At 36.6% G+C, this 18846-nt stretch overlaps 2 protein-coding genes across 8 annotated transcripts in view; one reads left to right on the top strand and one right to left on the bottom strand.

The window, feature by feature from the left end:
- The window catches only part of TASOR (transcription activation suppressor), a 49337-nt gene extending 31416 nt beyond the window's left edge, over nt 1-17921 (top strand). The window contains exons 15-24 of one of the 7 annotated variants that reach the window (XM_067754815.1): nt 1995-2401; nt 3922-4063; nt 5314-5373; nt 9300-10090; nt 12865-12987; nt 13756-13915; nt 14392-14500; nt 15861-16039; nt 16223-16387; nt 17195-17921. In XM_067754815.1, coding sequence (XP_067610916.1) covers nt 1995-2401; nt 3922-4063; nt 5314-5373; nt 9300-10090; nt 12865-12987; nt 13756-13915; nt 14392-14500; nt 15861-16039; nt 16223-16387; nt 17195-17721 — 2663 coding nt within the window. In that variant the 3' untranslated portion in view covers nt 17722-17921. Of the gene's footprint in view, nt 1-1994; nt 2402-3921; nt 4064-5313; nt 5374-9176; nt 10091-12864; nt 12988-13755; nt 13916-14391; nt 14501-15860; nt 16040-16222; nt 16388-16917; nt 17058-17194 lie in introns of those variants that run through there. The other 6 variants (XM_067754813.1, XM_067754819.1, XM_067754818.1 and 3 more) reach the window with 6 other exon arrangements.
- Nucleotides 17369-18846, bottom strand: part of CCDC66 (coiled-coil domain containing 66) — a 54649-nt gene continuing 53171 nt past the window's right edge. The window contains exon 18 of the mRNA XM_067754825.1: nt 17369-17887. Coding sequence (XP_067610926.1) covers nt 17855-17887 — 33 coding nt within the window. The 3' untranslated portion in view covers nt 17369-17854. The remainder of the gene's footprint in view (nt 17888-18846) is intronic.

Raw genomic sequence — 18846 nt, 5'->3', positions numbered from 1 at the left:
GCTTCTGTATTCATTTTTCAAGGCTTTGTTAAAGACTGGCCACGTCCAGCCTGGGTAGCCATGTTTCCCACTCTCCTTGGTTAAGGCACTTTTCTCAGAACATGTCATGGTCAGCCCTTTACTTCTTTCTTTTTTCCTGAAGCATCTTTCATTTCTCTCAAGGCTCATATCTTTGCAGTTCATAACCCTCCTTAGCTTTCTGGCTGTTCTCCTCCTTGATGGTTTTCATCTCCTTTAGCTTATGCTGGATTTCTGCTCTGTGCTGAACCTGACGGTGCTTACTGATCCATACTGTCTAATACTGTTGACCTGTGTCTTGAGAGTTAAGTGCTTACTATGTGCTAGCTGCTTTACATGTATGGACTCATTTAGTTCTTGATTGGTAGACATTATTATCCTTATTTTACAGATGAGGAAGCCATCTCAGAGAAGTTAAATAATTTTACCTAAAGTTATGAGTTCACTGATCCATGTTTGAACTCACTTCTGACTAACTCCAAACATTGTTCCTAAAGTCAGCTATATTTCCTAGCACTGAACACATAATAGGCAAGGTACTTAAATTTTGGCACCATTTTAGCTGATAATTGGCAAATTTGTATGTGTGAAAAAATATTTGTGGGTGGAAATCGGGCTTTATCAGTAATTAAAATGGTGGGAAAGCTATGCTGGTTGTAATAGACCAAAGGAGAAATGGGGCAGGGGAAAAGGGGTAGATAGGTTAAAGTAGAACTAGTGATAGTCAGAGTTGCATATCTAGGTGTTCCTCACTTGTGTTTGTTTCTTATCATTTTGCACACTTTATTTCTGATCCTGAAAGTAGAGATTTAAAGGTTAGATTCTAACTTTTAAAACATTCTGATCTTGATTTGGTGGTGAGCCCACTCATTAAGAGGTAGCCTTCTGTCTCCCCTACTGCCTTTAACATCAACTTTTTAAAGTATGAATTATATACAATGTACTCATTTTAAGTGCACAGTCTAATGAGTTTTTTTATAGCTGTGTTACCACTACTCCAATATATAGGACATTTTTCATTACCCCCAAATGTTGCCTTGTTCTTCTTTGTAGTTTATCTCATTCCACTCCACCGCTGATCTGCTTTCTGTCTCTATAGATTATTTTGCCTTCTCTATAATTTCATATAATTAGAATCATACAGTATGTACCCTGTTGTTTCTAACTTTTTTTTTGCCTGTGGTACATATACACTACCTAAATCGGAATCCTGATATCTACCCTGGCTCTACCCTCCTTCAGCATTAAAGCACATGCCTTTCTGAATGTCTCCTCCCTTTGCAAGTTTTTAAATATACTGGTGGTGCAGATAACCCAGATTTATACCTGCTTGGAGCCATGTCTAACATGTTTTCTCTCATAGTCCTTTTTGTTCTTAGTGCAAGATTGGTGTAGATTTCTTTGGGGTGATTTTGTATCTCTAATATCTCAGCTTTGTTATGAATTAAGTAATCTAGTCATTTAAGATAAAGCTTAGATTATGAAAAGGTTAGCCAGTATTTTACGTACAGAATGGGAGAGATCAAAATCAGATAAAATCATGGGTTTTTGTTGTTTTTATATTTTTAGAAGATTTAAGAGTAATCTGCATACCCTTCTCTAACATTTTGCAAAATAGTTGTGTAGGTATTTTTCTGTTGTCAAGTACCTCACTGATTTTAGGATTTTGGTGATAGAGTTTAAGGTAACTACAGTACAGTTATTTATATATATTATCCATATTACCAACATAATATTTGAGCTCATTTTTAATAGAATTTTCAAATTATGATGAAAATAAACCTTCATTTAATGGGAATTTTGACCTGTGTGCAAAATTTTAGAACCAGTCATATTTGGAAAGTAAGGGACGGATATACCTGTAAACTCTAAGCAGGTGGTTTGATTGAGTTCCTGCCTATAAATGTTATATGATAATTAATTTTTATGCTTGCCTTCCAGACTTTAAGAGATGTCTCTTTCTCTTTTCCCTTCAGAGTCTCCACAGCCTGTTGGCTCACTTGGGCATGATGCTGACTTGAGACGGCAGCAGCAGGATACCTCTAACTCTAGCATTGCTGACATCCATAGGTTGTTTAATTGGCTATCAGAAACACTAGCAAATGCACGTCATTCTGATGCATCCCTGACAGACACAGTCAACAAGGCCTTAGGATTGAGCTCTGATGGTGCCTATGAAGAGATGAGGCAAAAGCATGAATATGAGTTGAACTCTACCCTGGATAAGAAAGAATATGAGCAGCCTACTGGTGTAAAAATGGAAAGTGCACATTTTAAGGATACTCAGAGCCCACTGCTAGAAGTTGATACATCATCTTTAAAGTATCCTCTTGCTGTTTCTACCAGTGAAGTAGGCACTGACCATAAACTACATTTGAAAGACGTAAGCCTATATCTATTGGTTATCTTTGTTTGCTTTTGTGAATGTGTGTATGAAAGGGAGGATGTGGGGGGAATTCCCTGGTGGCCCAGTGGTTAGGACTCTGCGCTTCCATTGCAGGGGGCCACGGGTTTGATCCCTGGTCAGGGAACTAAGATCCCACATGCTGCATGGCACAGCCAAAAAATTTTTTTAAGAATTAAAAAAAAAAGGGTGAATGTGCTTGTTTTTCCTTTTCACAAAGAAATGATACACATTTCAGTAATGCTGTCTGTGCAGGATAGTATTTCTAAGTTATTCCTTGTTACACAGAGATAAACGCAGAAGTGTTTTCCTTCCTGCTCATAAGCTTTATGTGTAGTCTGAAATTTACCATTGTGTTAAAGTGAAGGCTGGACCATCTATTTGTCAGGAATGGCTTACTGGAGTTAATTCTCTATCATTTCATAATAAAATTGAGTCCTCAAAACACTGGCTTTCTGCTGGCAGTACCAGAACCCATAGGTGAGGCAAATGAGGTGACCAAAGTCAGTGTACCAGTTAGAAACAAGGTTAAATACTTTGTATTTCTCATGCAATGGAAAATGAGTGGCCTTTAGGATTACCTCTGAGGTAACCCTCAGCCATGCTTGACAGGGCATCCAGTTTATGATAGGTGCTTAGAGTACTGATATCTAGCTGAGAAGTAGCCTAATCTCCCCAGCTCCCCCCTTCCCAAGAAGTGGTTGCATCACTTGGGGAACTGTACCAGGATGGCACCATGTTCCTAAAAACTTGTTCCTAATTTACTTTCTTCCATTTTTCTCTTCCCTGTCTTTGAGTAAAAGTCATATGCATCATGGGACTTCCCTGGCTGTCCAGTGGTTAAGACTCTGCTTCCACTGCAGGGGGCACGGGTTCGATCCCTGATCAGGGAACTAAGATCCTGTATGCTACGTGGCTCAGCCAAAAGAAAAAAATTTTTTTTAAAGTCATATGCATGTCCCCAGGCTTCCTACATGTAGTTTTGGGATATTTATTTTATGGGGAGGATGAAGACAGGGATCTCAGTTGGAGGCATGTGTAAGGTAGGCACTAAGAAACTAACCTATATTGTTACCATTTCCTGACATATTTAAAACTCTAAATTGTGTTGATGGGGGCATGGACCAAACCCAGCCCACTGCCTATTTTTGTAACTAAAATTTGATTGGAACACAGTCATGCCCATTCATTTAGGTATTGCTTATGGCTGCTTTTGCATTTCAATGGCAGAGCTGAGTATCTGGCCTGCAAAGCCTAAAATATTGGGTGCTTTACTGAAAAAGTTTACCAACCTCTGCTGTAAATCAAACAATTACGTTTTGAGAGAAAAAATTATGTTCTAGTTTGAGATTAGAGCATTATAACTTCACCATGTTGATTTTACTTGCTTGTAATGTTCAGGTTGAAGTTTGTAAATTTGCTGTGAAAAAATAGTTGTTTTTTCTTGACATTAAAATTAATTAAAAAGAAAGGTATTGAATCTGTACTCTAATTTTTAGGATCCAAATTTAATTAGCATGAGTAATTTTGAAGATTGCAGTTTGTGTCCCACTGTTCCCATTGAACATGGATTCCGTAGACAATCTAAGTCAAATAATGTTGAAGAGACTGAAATACATTGGAAACTGATTCCAATTACAGGTAAGAACAAGTATACTGGGACTTAGGTTTGCTTGGTTTTACTTAGGGACCAGTTTCCTGAAGGGTTTTGTCTTTTCTAGATTCCACTCTTGGGTCTTGCTTGGCTCTGACATCTTCGGTATCTTATTTTTGAGCAATGTGATATTCATCATTGAGTGTTGCTGTTCTTGGTCAGTATCTGCAAAAGAGCCTATTAAAAACAGAGGGATTTAAAATATCCTTACTCTCCCGATGGAGTTGAACATGCAACTTGCAAATGAAAATTGTTATCAGAAATTGGGTTTCTAATAAGGTGAGGTAGCTGCAGAGATGAAATGAGGGTCTTTGGGCAGCCAATTATATGCTGTCTTCTCAAATTATTAAACTTCACAAGCTGTCGTCTAAGAAGTGGTCATGTTAAGGTTCATCTGTTTGAAAGAAATTTGAGTTCTTAATATTGGAGAATTTGAGAGAAATTGGATCATTGTAGAGAATGGCCTGAAATGATTAAATGTAAATATCCCTAGAAAACTTATTGAACCATGAGGCAAGAATATAGTTTAGCAGATGTTGAAAGATCATTTTGCAGTATTCTAATTTCTCTGTACAAACACATACACACACATATGCAGATACTGTTAATATTCCAAGTTCTTATTCATCTTCGTTAGCTAAGCATTTGGGGAAATATTTCCAGGGCACATCTTTTCCATTCCTAGATCTTTATTTAACCTTTAAAAAGGAAAACAAACAGTTTTTGCTAGAAAGTCGACTGAAATATACTTTCTAGCTTGTGACCTAGAAGCTACTGAGACCTCCAAGGACTCTGCAAAGAATTTCTAAAACTTGATGAGTTTCCATGGGCTTCAGCACCATTCTCTACTTAGTACCTTATCAGAGAGGGCAAGAGGCCTAGAAGTGATCGTAGAGCGGCAGCTGGTACTCCTGACCTGGAGAAGTTGGCTTGAGTTGGAAAAACAGAATAGGGGAGTAGTCTGTACAAGGTGATTATCCTAACCTTCCTCATTTAGACACCTTCATAGCTGGTTTCAGAGCCATTTGAAGGCACAACATCTAGGTGTTGATATTCCATCATCACCTGAATGGAAAGGGAAGCAACTTCCCATTTCTTAATGACCCTTCAGGATTATTTTAGGCAGAAGAGGGAATACTTGAATTTGTTAGCATTTGGGGTTATCTGAAAGGTGCTTTAAAAGGTTGTCACCAGTACCTGAAGAGAGTCTACAAATCTAATGGATGCTTTCCCTCAGGAGGGAATGCAAGAAGCCCAGAAGACCAGCTGGGGAAACATGGTGAGAAACAAACACCAGGTGAGAAGGCTCTCTTTGCTTTTCCTCCCAATGTGCCCTTCTTCAGAATTGCTACTTGCAGTTCTGGTCCTCTATCTGGAGGGCATCAGTTTAAGTCTGTTAATTACAGAAAATTTGGACAATATCATATTTGTATTTAAATCATTAATTGATTTATATCAAATATTCTTATACAAAGAATGTATTCAAGGGAGTCACTGAATATTCATAGAGATTAAGTTTTTTTGACCTACAGTAGATTCTGTCTGATATGATGACTTGGGAAGACCAGAATATTTTTCTTAATCCATTTCTACAGGACATCTTACGAGAAGCAGTCTTCGAGTTTCTCTTAAATTTAAAAAATAAGAGGAGGTGAGGCCATGTATCATTTAGGTACATTATTCCTAATCTTGAATTTTTTTGACTCAGTTCTTCTTTTGCTAATTGTAAAGCTAATTTCTGCAGATAGTCTAAGAGATTAGGAAACTTTTGGATTCCAGAAACATTTATAGATATTACTGATTAGCTAGTTGTAGTAGGTGCCTAGAAGACAGTCTCTTTTGTCTAAACTCAAGTCAATTCAGCATCCCTGCAGATGGCCATAGGCAGATTCTTCTTGGTTGGAGTTTGGTCTGCGTCTTTTTTGTTTCCATTTCATTTTGTCTTACTCTTTCAGAAATCTTGTGGTGGTATTTTTTTTATTCGGAAGAAAAGCTAAATGACTAATTTTAGTAGATCTTTATGGTTATTCCTCTCTTTTGGGAATTAAGAAAAACTTTGAGTTAATAGTTTTCTTCAAGATGATCTTTCTCTCCTCCTAGGAAAAGACGATTGAAAAAAACAAAGCAGGAAGAACAGATACATTGCTATGACATACAGGAAAGTGCATAAATCTTTAGTAGACAGCTTGATGAATTCTTACATATGTAAACACTTAGGTGACCACCACCCAAATCAAGATGTAGAACATTTTCAGTACCCCAGCAGGTCGTCTTCTGCATCCTCCCAGTCAGTATTCTTCCTGCCCCAAACCGTAACCACTAATCTGACTTCTTTTGCTATACATTAGTTTTTACCTACTCTTGAATTTAAGATAGATGGAACCTACTACATATGTCCTCTTTTGGTTTTGGCTCTTTCACACAACAATATGTCTAAGATTCATGTAAGTTTTGCTTCTATCAGTGATTCTTTCTCATTGGGAGAATCAGGTATCTTGTTTATGCTTCATAATGCTCCATCAGCATCTGCAGTCTTTATTTGGCATACCATCTTCATATTTTGTGGTTAAAAGTATAAAAATCCAAGTGATGCTACTTTTTGAGAACTCGCCACTCCCCTTGCATTTAAAAGTCAAAGTACCACAATGCCTGAATGATAGTTAGTAGAAAACATGTATTATTATAGATATTGATATGTTTCTTTTAAATCATTTATTGAAGACATTTTAAAAATAATAAAGTTGTCTATCTTAATAATAAAAATTATATGGGAGAAATCTGTACAAAGTAAAATTAGATGGTGATCATTTGCATTTTCAAAAGGGATTTGGTTTAGAGTTTTTTAATATGGAAAATTTCCCATGTTGATTTAAGTTATATTTCAGCTTAAAAACATTTCCTTTATCTGTAGCCCTTCAGGAATAAGCTTACTGGGAGACTTCCCTGGTGGTCCAGTGGTTAAGACTCCACACTTCCACTGCAGGGGGCACGGGTTCGATCCCTGGTTGGGGAACTAAGATCCCGCATGCCTCATGGTGCAGTTACTTAAAAAAAAAATTTTTTTAGAAAAAAAAATTTAGGAATAACTTTATTGGTCTCAACTATAGCTGAGATATTTGGGAGAATGTATTCAAGTATTTTTAATAACAAACCACTCAGAAGTTTTAAAATTACACGTGGTCCTTCCCAACTCATTTGTTTTACAAGATGCAAGTAAGACATTTTATCTGAATAAATCAGATATTTGACATGGTACATAATTCAAGAAATACAAAACTACTTCAAAAAATAAGTCTTCCACCCCTAGGCCAGACACTTAGTTTCACCCCATTGATCAACCTCTGTTACAGATTTTATTTTTTTCGTGGTGGTGTTTTTTTTTTTGGCCACGCTGCACAACTTGCAGGATATTAGTTCCCCGACCAGGGATTGAACTTGAGCTCCAGCAGTAAGAGCGCCAAGTCCCAACCACTGGACCGCCAGGGAGTTCCCTGTTACAGATTTCTTATGTACTCATGCTGACATTTCACATGTGCACTAAACCCCATGTTGCAGATTTACGAAGGGCATTCAGTATTTCTGAATTATTTTATGGAAGTTGAATTTTCTGGTTTATCAATTTTATACAGTTGTAATTCTTACCCTGGTACATTGGATATTTTGCTCCCCTTCTCTTCTTTGACCTACAGACCTACTGTACGGTCTTACCATGCTGACAGGTGCCTTTGCAGTACTTAATGGGTGCAGTGGTTCATGGTAACCGCTGGGGTTGGTAGAAAAATGTTATAACCTAAATGCTGCTTAGGCTGTTTAAACCTTTGGAAAAGTGTGAGTGTAGGGAAAATCAAAACTGAATTTTTTGTAGAGAGGGGTTACACTGCTATACCTGGGTGCAGACTTGAATAGGGAGTTCACTATACCTTAAAAGTACTATAGTTTTGAAAACTATACCTATGTGTGGACTTTCTGATCTAGAGGTAACATTTTATATACTACAACAGCAATTTGTTAGGGAATGTTGGCTAAGATTTAAGAAAAATTAGTACTTTTTTAAAGGATAAAATTGTATAATATGAACTTGTAGGGAAAAATAATGAAAAGTTTGTTTTTTTGTGAAATAAAGTATTACTATAAATTTCTGTTAAATGTATTTTCCCCATGTTTTTTAAAAAGGGATTTAGGGTTCCTGTTTTGAAATGTAGTTTCAAGAACATATGTGTTTGAATTTAGGATTTGTGAGTGGAAAAAAGTACGTTCTTACGGATTGAGCTAGTTGTCAAGGATCACGGGTTATCGTACTTTCATTAGCATCAGCTAGCTTGATGATGTCTTCATCTCATATGGGGTAAATAGCTATTATGATTTCTCTTGGAATGATTTCCAAACAAAATAAAAATACTGAACAAAAGTGCTATCAAAAGTATTACTGTTAATGCAGCTATGAAATTATGTTCTCTTCCTATATGACTGAGACTTTCTTTTCCTGATAAATTGAAGTCCCTAACATTGTAGCAAATCCACTAAGCAACCCCATATGTAAGAGCAAATCTGAAAACAGATAAAATTAATTATCCTAGATCCTGAATGCAACTCTTAACTTGATGACTTATTCCCACAGCATTTCAGCTTGGCATTCTTTCAGTTGCCTTACACTCAAAATTTTCCTATTAAGGGGGTATTACCTTAGTGGACATTACTTGGCAAAGAATATAGGGGTTGAGCAAGCTGTTGAAACTGACTATTCTGCTTAAAGCATGTCTGTTAAAGTCAGATCTGCAGAAAGGTAGGGAAGCAGAAATAAACAAGTGACTTAATTTGTATTGATGTTAAATTGGCCCTTGTTTGAATACTTCAAAAGGAATCAAAGAAAGTAACATTCAGACTTGCCACTCTAGCTACTGAAATACAAAGACCAGCCATAAATAAGTAGGGCACATAGGAAATAGGTTCACACCATTATCTGAGGTTTTTATTCTACCTTCCAATGCATAGTTTGTTCTAAATATATACTTGACCTGGCATTTTTTTTCTTTGTTAGTTTGTATTTTCAGATGTTATTATTTTGGATTGCTTTTGTAATAATAAACTCTTCCCATATAGGTATGAAATCACCAGAAGAACAACTGGTGTGTCTGCCACCACAGGAGGCCTTTCCTAACGACCCCCGGGTAATAAGTAGACAGAGAAGTTCTGATTATCAGTTTCCATCCTCTCCATTTACAGACACACTAAAGGGCACCACTGAGGATGACGTGTTGACAGGTCAGGTGGTGACAGTGGAGGAGCAGTGTGTGCCAGCAGCAGAACCGCCTGCAATGAGTGAAACCACAGAAAGGACAGTGTTAGGAGAGTACAGTCTCTTTTCTAGGAAGATAGAAGAGATTCTGAAGCAGAAGAATGTTTCATATGTCAGCAGAATTTCCACACCTACCTTTTCAACACAAGAGAAGATGAAACGGCTTTCTGAGTTCATATATTCTAAGACTTCCAAAGCTGCTGTACAGGAGTTTGTAGATGGCTTGCATGAGAAACTAAATACTGTTATCAAAGCATCAGCCAAGGGTGGGAATTTGCCAGCAGTCAGTCCTAATGATTCTGGTACTAAGATAGCATTGAGCCCTCTGGGAAGGCATGTCATACCAGTTTCCTCAAGCGACTTCAACAATAAACACCTCCTTGAGCCACTTGGTAGTGATCCTCTGAAAGACACCAACTCTAATGAGCAGCCTTCCTCTTCGGCTTCGGGTTTAACTGAAGCAGAAGTGAACCAGCCACACCATGCCACAGAGCCAGTGGTGACTTCTGATCATACTGCCCGGGAACCAGTAGAAAAAGAAACAAAATCACCCAGTGATGTAAACATTTCTGCCCAACCAGCTCTTTCAAACTTTATAAGCCAGTTAGAACCTGAAGTATTTAACAGTTTGGTTAAAATCATGAAAGATGTCCAGAAAAATACTGTGAAATTTTATATTCATGAAGAAGAGGAGAGTGTGCTCTGTAAAGAAATAAAGGTAACTAAATGAGAAGGTAATTGTAATGCTGTCTAAACTTCTCTTGTTGGGTCTGAGCTCTATAAAATGGATTTTTGTTTTTAGGTGTTGACCATATTATTTTCATAATTTGATGCAGAGTGGAATAAAAGCCTAGTAAGTTTCAACTGAATTTCAACTGGTGATCTAAATGTCTTAGAATTTTTAATCTTGTTTTGCATAGTGTCATTTTAAAGACCAGTTGTATACATATTGCAGATACCTTTAAATTGTTGATTTAAAGATTTTCAATGTTTCTTACTGGGTTTTTAACAAAGGGGAGGGAAAGATGCAGAGAAATGAAGTTGTCAGTGTTTACCTCAGGGGGTTTTATCAATCAGGTAGAAAAATAAAACTGTCCAGGATGACCTAATGATGATATCTTTTGGCATTTCTTGATGCCCTGGTCATGCCAGGTTTCCCAATAGCCCTTATTATCAAAAAACATGGTGATCCTGAAACACTTCCCCAGTCATGAAAGATTCCTCCTTGCAAGGTATGTGTTTTGTACTGAAGCTATGGAGTAGACTGGCGTTTCAGGCATTTGGTTTAAAAAAATACACACATAGAGAGAGGTATGTAAAATCTGTAACAATAGATATGTAATTTATAACACATGGGACAATTAGTGGTTTAATGTTGCCAATTAGTATTCACTAAACTGTATAGCATTTTAATTCCTTAAGGGAATGCCTTGGTTTTTTTTGTTTTGTGGGGTTTTTTTTGCGGTATGCAGGCTTCTCACTGTTGTGGCCTCTCCCGTTGCGGAGCACAGGCTCCGGACGTGCAGGGCCAGCGGCCATGGCTCACGGGCCTAGCCGCTCCGCGGCATGTGGGATCTTCCCGGACCGGGGCAGAAACCCGCGTCCCCTGCATCGGCAGGCGGACTCTCTCAACCACTGCGCCACCAGGGAAGCCCGGGAATGCCCTAGTTTTTAAAATAAATGCCTGCTCCTATTTATGGAATTTACTTACCATGATAAGTTTCTGCTTTTTTAGTTAGAGGAAGCAGAGGGGACTATAAATAAGTGGCGTATAGCCAGAGTGGCCCAGAAACTCCATGCTTTGACATGTCCTCAGCCTTTTGTCAGTTTGAGGATCTCTTTGACGTCAGCATGTTTCATGTGATGTGTTGATGAGAATGTGAAGAGCATGGAAATGGGGGCAACAGAGTGCTCAGTGTGCTGCCTTTACCAATTCCCTGTAGTTTCTTGGGAAGATGAAACCAGATTTACCAGGAATTTTTTGGTTGCATTTTTGCCCTGTATGATTGAACATTGAGCTTCTCAACATTCTTCCACCCCCAGCAACATGTTTCCAGCTCTTTGGGGCATAGCTACATGGTGGTGTAGGGCTAGATGAGAGAGTGGGTTGGGCACAGTTCCCAGTGTGCTCACCATTACTCCATCTCCTCCCATTGCATTTTAGAAATTGATTGTAACACACTTGTGGGAAATGTGTTTACTTACGAATGGTGCTTTTAATCCATTCTGGCTTAGAATAAATCATATTTCTGCTATTTATTTTATGTAGAAGAAGAAAAGGATGCTGTGTGTTTTATAAATATGATAGGAAATCAGATCAGCACTTTTAATTCTTTTATTCAATATCCATTGGAAATTTTCTAGCAGAAATGTTACAGTATAGTACAGGACTTCATGAATAAAATTTTAAACTTCCTAAATATTTCTGGAGTCAAATTGATTAGTTACTTTATGAGTTAAAGTGTCTTATTTAACACAAACTTGCATTTAAAATTTCTTAATGTAAAAAGACCAAAAATTACAAGCAGGCCTATCAGACAATAATTTACTTTTTCATAACCTGATTGTAAACTGCTCTGAGATTTGCCCAGAGGCTTTAGAAGTTAGAGCAAAATCAAACACTGTAGAAGATGCTTCTTTAGGGCTACATAGAAGTATCCTCTTTGGGTGTGACACTTGTAGACAGCTCTTGAAAGACTGATTGTGAGGCAACCTTGGTTTAGATTTATGGTTATCTAACCAGCGTGCCAACCTTGAGAAAATTAATCTGCTCCTGTATCTGTGAAATGAGGAATGTGACCTTCAGAATCCTGCAGTTTGCTTCAGAGTTCAGGATTCCCCCAGCAAGCAAAGAGAATTCTGCTGGGACTGGCTCTCTTGTGTCCTTTGAAAGGTAGTACCGTGTCAGCAGCATGGAAGGATGTGTTAGATGGGAGAGTGTTTTGTTTGAAGATGTAAACTTGACAGGCATGGCTAATTAATATGTAAGTAACGTTGTACATACTGAAGCTCTGTATGAATGATCCTGGGGCTGTTGTGAGTTAAAGGAACTACAGTAGTCATAAAAGTGCTTTTTAACTCTGAAGGAGTATACCGGTAACACTGCTGCAGAGAATCAAGGGCCTGCTTCAAAAGGAAAGGAAAATGGGAGTGAGAGAGTGGTTAATGACTGAGCTCTGGATTGCCCAGAATAAGTAATAAGAGTTAAGAACCTGGGCTAATCCATTGCTTTTCTGGTTCTGTTACCCCAAGCTAGCATTTACTTGGCTTTGACTGCATAGTGTCGTAACATTGTGATTGTGACCAGTTAAGGTCTGAGCTTCAGAGTCTTCTCTAAGAGTGGACTTGATCTCTGAGGTTCCTAGTGTAAGGGCATCATTATTAGTGGTCTAGTAGTAGTTAAACGTAACTACTTTATCTTGCATTTCTCGTGTTAAATGGATGTTTGCAAAAAAGCTTTTAAATGTTGATTTAGTTTTTTTTCTTTAACAGGAATATCTTATCAAATTAGGCAATACAGAGTGTCATCCAGAACAGTTTTTGGAAAGAAGATCAAAATTAGATAAACTATTGATTATTATCCAAAATGAAGACATTGCAGGTTTCATTCACAAGGTAGACTATTAAGCTGAATTCTTTGCTTATTTTGGTTGTAAAAAATCCCTACTATCTTTGAGACTAAAGCTGTTTGTTTTTAAAATATCCTCATAAGCTTTAAAGGAGATAAAACTTTGAGGTTGGGAGGTTTAGGACTTGAGACCTAAACTACCCTCTGTGAATCAGCTCATGAGATTCATATTTATACCTCTACAAAATTTTAAATTGTGGCATATCACAGATCTTACCTATCGCTTAAATGGTCAAGACTAAGAATACTGACTCCTTGAATGCCATTGGGTCTGCTGACTCTCTTTATATTGTTATCACCTTTATTTGTATGTCCTAGGTAAAACCTGTCTGTACCCCCTCTTTGCTGAAGCAGTCCCCCTTTCCCTTGGGTTTGGAGGTACCCCGTCTAGTCTTAGGAGACTGTCTCAAGTCCTACTGCTCTTTGAAGTCTTTCCTGACTGTTTCAGTCCGTAGGCTGCTGCCTCATTTGAATTCGGACTGTACTCACAGGGCCAGGCAAGTTAGCATTTGTCATTCTGTGTTTCCAGGTCTCTTGTTAAGTGCCTCTTCCTTAGAGAGTTCTGTTCAAGGTAGATGCCCAGTACATAAATGTTGGTTTGTATATTTAGAAATAATGTTGGAAATATTGTTTTTGTGCTTGACTTTGCAGAGACAACACACTAATATAGGTGAGCCATAGTACATCTAATGTAGGTTACTTCACACTTGGGTCTGTCTGTCCTTATTTCTATTTTTATTTTGGTATTTAAATAGGTACCTGGCTTGGTGACTTTAAAGAAGCTTCCTTGTGTTAGTTTTGCTGGTGTTGATAGTTTGGATGATGTTAAAAATCATACATACAATGAGTTATTTGTATCTGGAGGTTTTATCGTTTCTGATGAATCCATTCTAAATCCAGAAGTAATCACAATTGGTAAGATTTATTTATTCTTTTAAGCATGTAACTTATGTCTTTTCTAGGTTTTTCTCATTAGTGACTCACTCATACTTTAATGCATTGTCCATTCTGCCAGTTGCAGATAACTAGTACATTTCCATCATTTTTTGAGCTTTTATTATCTCAGATTTCTTTCCCATTCTTTTACTCTTTACGAATAATTTCCTCTTAAGTCTGGTATAAAGCAGGGCTCTCTGTACCTACTTCCCTTGGATTACTTTTGGTTTGTTATTGTTATCAACATGTTGTTTTTTTGTGTGTAGATGTTATGTTCTTAGATCTCAAAGAGGATGTATAGATCTGTCTCCCTTAGAGGAGAAAAAAGAGAAAGAAAATACTACATAGGAAAGTATCTGTTCTACATGATATCAACAAACACTTCTTCCTTAATTCAGTTGTGGAGTGGGTGACTTGTTTATTGAATTTAAAATGAACTTCATTATCTCTAACAGAGAACCTTAAAAATTTTTTGACATTCCTCGAAGAACTTAGTACTCCAGAAGGAAAATGGCAATGGAAAGTCCACTGTAAATTTCAGAAAAAACTAAAGGAACTGGGCAGGTAAGGTTTGAAAAATAACTATATATTGGTTGTTGATTTTAACATTGTGTTCACAGAATTTTGCTATTTTTTATGTTTGTAAATTATAGATGCTGCTCAGTTTTCACAGATGTCTTTCGCCAGCCGTAAGGGAATGTAGATGCTGAATTATTCTAGCCTGTTTGAAAATGATAGTTTATGTAGAGGTTTGTTGAAGTTCTAGTTATGTACAGAGATAAAATTGGCTTAAACTTTACCACTTGGGTTTAGAATAATCATCAAAACGGGATAATCAGCATTCTTTATTTTTTTATGGAACTGTACATGCCAAGTAGATCAGGCCCTCTCCTAATTGTTAATCTAATAATATTACACATATGAGACAAGGATTAATCTTGACATGATAAAGGGATCTGTGATTAGGACATTCATTTATGTAATAAGTGATTTCTAACATGCCCAGAAGTCACTTCTCAAAACGTGATTCTTGGAGCACTAGTCCCTTGAGAGGCTCTGCAAATGACTGTTGTAATCAGATGAGTTTGGGATACTATATCCTACTACTAGAGTCCATATAATGTACTTATTTACACATTTGAAGATCTGAGAAACTTTGTAGTTAAGGATCCTGTTTTACATTTTGTCAGTCAGCATTTCTGAAACCTAGACCACAAAACATTTTTTTCTTCTAATACCTATTGATATTCCATTGGACACACTTAGGGAAATTCAGGCTTTAGTAATTTTAAATTATTTAACTTTTTATTTCATTTTTTAAAAACTTGTTTTATCTTCAAATCATGTGAAGTAAGCATTGGGGAAGTCTTATTTTTATATAACAGATAGCAATACTGAGGCCCGGAGGTATAACTTGTACAAATTAGTACCGTCATCTTCCTGACAATAGCCCGTAATTTCTACCACATGTTGCCATCTTCCTGACAATAGCCCGTAATTTCTACCACATGTTGCCTTTACCACATGTTGCCTTGCATCTGGAAGTATAGAAATAGCTCAGAGCCATGTTATTTTTTGAAGGAAGGATTTATATTTTTTTGTCCTTTTACACCCTTCATTATAGTTCTAAATTAGTGAAGCTGAAGAGAAGTGTAATTTATTTAGTAAGTAATAAGTTGAGATTTTTGTCTGAATAGCTGGCCCTCAGGCTTTGTACCGAGAGAAAGCCCCTGGAGTTACCAGTGGATTGCACAATTCCTGCTTTCCCTCTACTAAGAAGCACCTGTACATCAGGCAGTGAGCTAAGCAGTGCAGTTGTCGTTAGTTGCCTCAATTGAGAAATTATGGCTTTAATTTCAAGTGAAAACGTCCATACTAAATTTTAGAAATGCAGATACAGATACTGAACTACTTAATTTCACAGATTGAATGCTAAAGCTCTGAGTCTCTTGACCCTTCTGAATGTCTATCAGAAGAAACATCTGGTTGAAATTTTGTCATACCACAACTGTGATTCACAAACTCGAAATGCTCCAGAATTGGATTGCCTTATCAGACTTCAGGCTCAAAACATACAGCAACGACACATAGTCTTTTTAACAGGTAACGAGAGTGCTCTTAAGCTTTCTACTGTGAATACAGGAATGTGTATGAAAGGATTTTGTGGGGCTGTGTTGGGTGTTTCTGAAAATGTGGAGGAAAGGATTTTGGAGGGCTGGACGCAGGCATTATCATTTTATATTTGCAAGTGTTTTATACTCAACTTTTTTTTTTTTTTCAATTTAGAAAAGAGTATCAAGATGCTTTCCAGTTATACCGATAATGGAATAGTGGTTGCGACTGCTGAAGACTTTATGCAAAACTTTAAAAATCTTGTGGGCTATCACAACTCAATCACAGAAGAAAACCTTCCTTTGCTTGGTGCTAATGAGAATCTTGAGTCGCAGTCAGGTAACTTTTCAGTAGTTTTCATTTTCTTTAAGGCAGACAGAAAAAGAATGGTTTTGCTTTGATTTCATATAATGAAATGCTAATTTTGAAACTGCTCACCTCAGTGTAAACTCAGCTTCAGGGGAAGTGTTTCAAGGCATTTATCATTCTTTTACTTAGCATACACAAAATCTGCTCATTTATTATACTATAGTCAGTATAAGCTGTTTGAGTTAATGTAGACTGCATACTATAGAGTAGGCATTTTCTTTTTGAGGGTATGTAAGCTTTATTGGCTTCTGTTGTGAATTAAAGCAGTTTAATTACAAGGTAGTAGAGATATCCATAGCTTTAGTCTTTTGTGAGATGGCCTTTGCTTTGGTTCCAGGTTTTATGTAAAATGAAAGATGTACTTTTGTTTTTGAGGAAAAGCAGAGATGTTCGAACATTTGATACAGCTAACCAGTTTAGTAGTAACCCAGTGAAGCTAGATGTCAGAATTTTTATTTTATATTTGTCTTGTCGAATACTGAATTACCGTATAACTTTAGATGCTGTTTTGACATTAACCCCTTTGGAGCTGGGAGTTGGGATTTCCCAACATTAAACGTGAACACATTTCGCAGAAGCTTTTAGCATCGGATTATCTGGACATTCACACCTAGTGTGAGTGTTGTGACTAAGTGAACTTGTGGCAGAAGACCAAGCTTTAAGGGATTGTGGACTTGCAGACCCTGACGCATTATATTGTGTGAGTAGTGTATAATTTTAAAACTTAAACAAATTGTGTATTTCAATAGAGGAGGACTTTTTGTTTTTTAAATGTAGCTCTTTTAGAAAACGATGAAAAGGACGAAGAGGATATGTCTCTGGATTCAGGGGATGAAATCTCAAAAATAGAAGTATGCAGCAATTTTCATTCAGAAATGTTGGAGAAAGAGACCAAAGGATCACGTGGAACAGATCAAAAAAAGAATATTCAAATTGAGTTGCAATCGTCTCTTGACTTGCAAAAAAGTTTATTAGAAGAGAAGACTTATGAAATTGATTCTGAAGAGAGAGCTTCTATTGATATAGTATGCTCTGAAGGAGAGAACAGTAATTCAGCTGAACAGGATTCATATAGCAACTTTCAGGTTTATCACAGTCAATTAAATATGTCCCATCAGTTTAGTCATTTTAATGTTCTCACTCATCAGACATTTTTGGGGACACCATATGCCCTTTCATCAAGTCAGTCTGAAGAAAGTGAAAATTACTTTTTATCTGCTTATACTCAAAACTTGGATAGAGAGAAATCTCCATTAAGTTGGTGGAAAAGTGATACTTCCAGGCCGTTTTCAAAAGAGAAATAATTACAGAAACTTTTTTTTTTTTAAGTAGGTTGTTATGGACTTTTTCTGTTTCTTAAAAGTGAATTCACAATTTATATTTCATTCTCTAAACAAAAGGTTTCTTTTCCTTTCGCAAATGTTTTTTTCCTCTTATTTAAATCATGATGGCCTGTAACAGTTGAAGCATCTGAAAATTGAAATAAATATATATTTTTAACATATTGTACTTGAATTATCTCATATTGGCACTTTTAAGTTTTACACTTATGTCATCTGTACTTTGGCTTCAAATTGAAGCCTGTTTTATATGTAAAACTAGATAGTTGCAAAAGGATAGTGAACAATGGCTTTACATTTTTTCCCCTCTAATGTCAATGATCCCAGCTACTTTTGCTGAAATGATATATCAACTGATGCATTTGCTACTTTTGCTGAAATATCAACTAATGCATTTATTTTAAGCTTTTTGTATAGTGCTTTTACAAAGGTATAAGCCAGTGATGTTAATATTTACACGATTTTGGCTCAATACCTCAAGATTTATTGAACAAAGCCATTTCATTTAGATGATAAAACTATGTACCATATGGGACTTAGGACTTAACACCAGGCAGCATTATTTTTTATTTTTAGACAACCATGTAAAATCACCTGTTGCTAAAATTTTGGTCAACCTTTGAGAATATTTGATAATTACAATTTTCAGTGCTTGTGTGGTCCTTAAACAAAAACCTATCTTATCTTTTGAAATATGAAACTGAATTTGGTTATTAAAGGCATTAAACAATTTGAAATAAACTTTGCTGTAGATTTTAAAATTGTTAGAAAAATGTAAGTATATTTTTCAGGTGGTAAGCACTTAAGTGCTATATACTAAAGCTAACTTTTTAAATTCACAGATAAAAGTACATGGTGAAGATAAATTTTAAATCCACATGTATTGCTAATAACTGCCTCTCCATTACTAATACAAACTTGTAAATGTTTTTGAAAACTGTAGTTTCTACAATAAAAGAAGTCATTAAAAAAAGGACTTAAAAAAATTTCCATGTAAGCCTAAACTGAATCTGGGCTATTTTAGTAAAAAGTAAGTATGTCAGACCTTCCTTTGGCACCTCCAAAGAACTTTGAGTTCTACTCTTTAAA

This window comes from Pseudorca crassidens, chromosome 10 (genome assembly GCF_039906515.1).
Source record: "Pseudorca crassidens isolate mPseCra1 chromosome 10, mPseCra1.hap1, whole genome shotgun sequence".
NCBI lineage: Eukaryota > Metazoa > Chordata > Mammalia > Artiodactyla > Delphinidae > Pseudorca > Pseudorca crassidens.
The sequence above is the reverse complement of the archived record's forward strand: the minus strand, read 5'-3'. Positions and strand labels throughout refer to the sequence as shown.